Source organism: Pundamilia nyererei, unplaced genomic scaffold, assembly GCF_000239375.1.
Source record: "Pundamilia nyererei isolate P.nyererei 1_Seehausen unplaced genomic scaffold, PunNye1.0 scaffold00057, whole genome shotgun sequence".
Taxonomy (NCBI): domain Eukaryota; kingdom Metazoa; phylum Chordata; class Actinopteri; order Cichliformes; family Cichlidae; genus Pundamilia; species Pundamilia nyererei.
Genome location: NW_005187458.1, coordinates 2,075,243 through 2,079,917, shown reverse-complemented (window position 1 = coordinate 2,079,917; position 4,675 = coordinate 2,075,243). Strand labels below are relative to the sequence as shown.

General features: G+C 40.8%; 2 protein-coding genes across 2 annotated transcripts in view; both read right to left on the bottom strand.

The window, feature by feature from the left end:
- lonp1 (lon peptidase 1, mitochondrial) overlaps nt 1-1,682 on the bottom strand; it is a 19,153-nt gene extending 17,471 nt beyond the window's left edge. Inside the window, exons 1-2 of the mRNA XM_005734250.1 lie at nt 1,087-1,682; nt 383-471 (exon numbers count right to left, since the gene is read on the bottom strand). Coding sequence (XP_005734307.1) covers nt 383-471; nt 1,087-1,617 — 620 coding nt within the window. The 5' untranslated portion in view covers nt 1,618-1,682. The remainder of the gene's footprint in view (nt 1-382; nt 472-1,086) is intronic.
- The window catches only part of rsph4a (radial spoke head component 4A), a 14,953-nt gene continuing 11,911 nt past the window's right edge, over nt 1,634-4,675 (bottom strand). The window contains exon 6 of the mRNA XM_005734311.1: nt 1,634-1,701. Within this exon, the coding sequence (XP_005734368.1) occupies nt 1,634-1,701 (68 nt within the window). The remainder of the gene's footprint in view (nt 1,702-4,675) is intronic.

The window sequence follows — 4,675 nt, the reverse complement described above, 5'->3', positions numbered from 1 at the left end:
TGCGTATTATTTGTCTATACCACAATGATGACGTCGTGAATCAATTAGCATTCAGTTTCCCCCCAAAGCAAAGGAGAAGTGCTGACATCTGAAAGGATGGCAATTCTATGAAAATGATTTAAGAAAACAGCTGCTTTAGTAACTTCTTCAGTCCGACCCCTCTGCTGTGATGCAGATGTCAAACTAAAAACGCCACTCAACTAGTATCCTATAGATTAATCCATCAACTAATTGAGTATAACAATAAATTATATTTGTAAAGTACACTCAGACTGTATAACCACATGGAGCAAAAACACACCACTGAGATCAGTATTCATCTTGAGGCATGCAACAACCTGGTGATCAGTAATTCAACTGGAGAAGTGACTTCCAAACTTACGCATCATCTCTCTTCATGAAGACTCCAGCATATGGCTGAGCCAGACGCACCTTCCTCCTCAGCAGTTCCATCAGTGCTTTGTTTTTAACCTGACATGAAGAGAGAAACATCACACACACTGGAATACAATAAACAGTAGTTTCCAGGGGTTGTCTGGAAAATGACCTTATCGGTTGTGAGACATTTTACTTTGTTGACTAAATAAAGAAGAAACTAAGTCTTAATTTAAAAAAAGAAAAAACAAACAGCAGCAACAACAGCAAAAAACAACAGCATTTCTACCCACTCCTCACACACCTTTGTGGCAGTCACATGGTGTTCTCTTCAAAATGTGTAGTTTTAAACAGACACTGAGATAATAATGGTAATGTGGCATTAAATGAAATGAAGACACACTTCTACTTCTGAAGCACAATTTTAACAACCTTAATTAACCAGAGTTTACCGGTTATAAAACATATACACTATACATGACTGTAACTAAATGTTCCAAAGATTAGGAGCCACCACTAAAAAAGAAAAAAAAAAGGCTCTATCGCCTCTTCAGTTTAAGACTGGACTTCCTCTGATAACCTAAGGTGTACTAAGTTTTACCGAAGACCGTTTAAATGTCAAATCACTCTCAGTTTGTTGCGTGATTGCGTCACCCTCCCTTCAACCAGACCAAGTAGCGGACAGAATGTGCAAGGTTACATCAGACTCACCTCGATGATCTTGATGAAGCGGGGGAACACCGGGTTCCTGCTAACGGCAACCAGAGGCACATTGGGAAACACCTCGGGGACCATCATGGGGGTGAGAGCCGTCATCTGAACCCCGTTGTAAGGTGCTCCGCCGTCTCCCCCAGGCTCTTCTCCCCCGGAGCTTGCGCCGTCCTCGCCATCCTGTCCAGAGAAGCCCGCACCTGCCCGGTTTCCATACATCCTACATTGAAGCGTATACGGTCCACAGCTCCGGGTGAGGACACTGTCTTGGAAGTGTGGAACGGCCCCGACACGTATCCACCGGCGAGGTCTGCCGGTCAGCCTGCTGCCAGCTGTCAGTGCTGTGGTGGGGGACGTGCATGCTTTCTGTGGGGTTCCGATGCTGGTGTAGAACCGCGCTGGCTGTTGCCGGCTCAGTGGTGATGTCTCGGTCAAGCGGGAGACAACGCCAGGCCAGTGTAGTTTAGCAACAAAAGCCGAATTTCTGTGCAGTTGTTTAGCAGCTCCTATCATCTTGACACAGGTGGCCATGTTTATCTGGAGCCTTCTACGGCTGCACGTGACGATCCGTCTTCCGTCCAATATTGATGACGTAGTGTTGCTCACGCAACGATTCTAGAACAGTGGTAGTGACAGTTGTCAAACGTAAGGTCGGGGGCCAGAATCGACCGAGGAAAGACTCCTATCTAGTCTACCCTAAGGTTTCTGGGGGGAAAAAATGATGAAGTGCATAGGTTTTTAACTTTAGGTTTTACAGATTTTGTACTGACTGAAGACTTCACCAGCTGGCATTCATACTACTCCAAAATAGTTAAGTAATAGTTAAAAAATTAAATGACACACAAACAAATTCCCGTTTTCCCTCTATCTAGTACAGAAATTTCTGGGAGTCTTTTGTTTTGATTTTTTTTAAAGCAAATCACAGTTTGTTGAAAGAAAGACAGAAAGCAAGAAGAGAGAGTTTTTGTTTTTATAGTAAAAAAAAAAAGAACAAAAACTTTATGTTTTATAAAGACAGGTCAGTCTGGGCAATGAGCTAATAGAACTTTGTAATTTTACACATTTTTCATGAAGAAACACTGGAGACGTACTTTTGAAACATCTTTTTCTAATACTTATAAGATATCCCAGGGATTATGTGAAGTTAAATGTGTTTACAACACAGTTGTAAACACACTAAGATATTCTTAGTGTGTTTACAACACATTTAACTGACAGAAATAATTTCTTTATTTTGTTAGTAGATGCATTAATGACAATAATGCATTAATTTGTGTTATGTTTGATACTACTGCTACTACTATCAGTGATAGTTGAGCATTGCTGAACACATCCTATGCCCACTAGGTGGCGATGGAGAGTACCATTTGACCAAAGCTTGGGAGAGATTGGCGAATGGTCAAGCTCAACGTGCAGCCATGGCCACACCTTTTCACGAAAACTTCAAAAGCTTTGTCATTTAACATCATCGAGGTGGGCCGTTCTATGTAAACTCACAATGTTCACACTGAATCGCCATGATGGTCTGACGGTTATTCTCACCACTTTTGAGGCGGATAGGTTGGCCACGCCCTATGATGATAACTCAAAAACTATGCCATTTGAAATGGTCCAGGTCTGTAGTTGAGACTGGCCAACTGTCCCACAGCCCAATAAAGGAGATGTGGAAATAGCTTCAGTCTGTTGCAGACTAACGTGAAATTAAATTGATTGATTAACAAGATATTCTTAGTGTGTGTTCTTTCCAGAGGCGTAATAGAAAGTCAGCAGCAGGTCTGAATCAAGTATTACAACATTTTATACATTTTCTAAATCATCCAAATTAGTGCAATCCTGTGACAATGTGACACACAGTTTGTACTTCATTCCGTGGTTTTGGTGAAGTACAGTTTAAGAGGCTGCGCTTAAAACAACTCCAGCAGCTTTAAAGTTTTAGTTTTAAATCAGCTGGATTAGCCATGTTTTCACGGATTTCGATATTTACAGCATGTTTTCACTGTGATATTGTCAAAAAAGGCCATGAGGTTGATAACAAGAGTGAACCTAAATGCAGAACCAACAAAGAAACAAAGGTTTCAGAGTTTATTTTCACACAAAAGAGTTATGGTAAATACCGGGGAACACAGGGTTCTCTTCCAGATCTGGAGAGTGTGTTATGGTATACTGAGGGAAGAGAGGAGAAATTAGGTAAGTCCAGACTGACGGTACATGTTTGAGGCTGATCAGGAGGTTGAACTGACTCTAAGCAGTTTTGGTGACAGTGCATACTCCATGAAATTAAATTCTCTACTCTTCGTCTTGCTCGATGCCAGTAATATAAGGGGTGACGGAAGTTACAGCTATTGTTGTAATCACCCTGTCTCTGGTCTTTTAACTCCAACTACCACAAGTTTAAAGGCTGTAGATTGTAGCCATTACTTTAACACTGTATATAAATGTAACAGGGCTCAGTGCTGGATTTTACAGTTTGAGCTACTTCAAACTTTATTTGGGAATTTCACATTATCATACTAAAAATAGTAGCTAGGTAGTACTGCTGTAATATTTTCATATATTATGATGATCTTAAAAGAGTGGAGTTAGGGATTAATCCAGTGGGTGATCTTGTTCATGAGAACTCTCTTCTTACTTTTAATCAACTGAAAAGCAAGTTTGGTCTGACCAATAAGGATTTTTTGAAGTACTTTCAGGTAAAGCACGATATTACTTCTAAACTGAAGGATTTTAATGGAGGGTTTGGTCTTTCTCCCACAGAATCACTCATGGTAAAAACTACCCAACTAAAATGTATCACTAAAAAGATTTATAACATTCTCTCTGATCTTAGAATGGATAACTCTAACAAAATCAAGGGCCAATGGGAATCAGATGTAGGCGTTATAGATGCTGAGGCTTGGGATGAGTTGTGTTGTCGTCCTTTCAAAGCCTTGGCATCTAATTCTATTTGGGAGAGGCAGTTTAAACTTATAAATAGGCTTTATATTACACCTGAGAAGAGGCACATAATGTTTCCAGCTTTGCCTAATCTCTGCAACAAATGTCAGTCTGCTGTTGGTTCCTTTTTTCATTGTCTGTGGAGCTGTGCTGTTATTCTACAGTTTTGGAGATCACTCATATTTAAGCTATGTGTTATATTTAATTGCCGACTGCATCTGGGTCCAAGGACTTGCTTGTTAGGACTAAATGATGAGCTACCTGCCGGCTTTCGCAGCAAAGATCTCCTTCACATACTGCTACACTATGCTTGAAAGTGCATTATGGTACTGTGGATTTCTGATAAGGCTCCATCTATCAACCATTGGCTACAGTCTGTGATAAGTATTGTACCAACGGAAGCCTTCTCTACGGCACATGGGACCCTTTTTTGGCCTATCTGGACACTCCTTCTGCTCAGAGGTTGAATTCGGGCTTACGGGATTTAGCCTGGCAACAAAGGGACGATTGTTAACCTTTTTCATTGTTTATTACTATTGCTGTTGGATTTTTTTTTCTACCTCCCACGTCCTGCCATACATGTAGATGCATCTTTGTCCTGTGTATGTATATGCTGGTGACTGCTGTTTTCCTGCTTTGCAATTAAAAGTTCAAT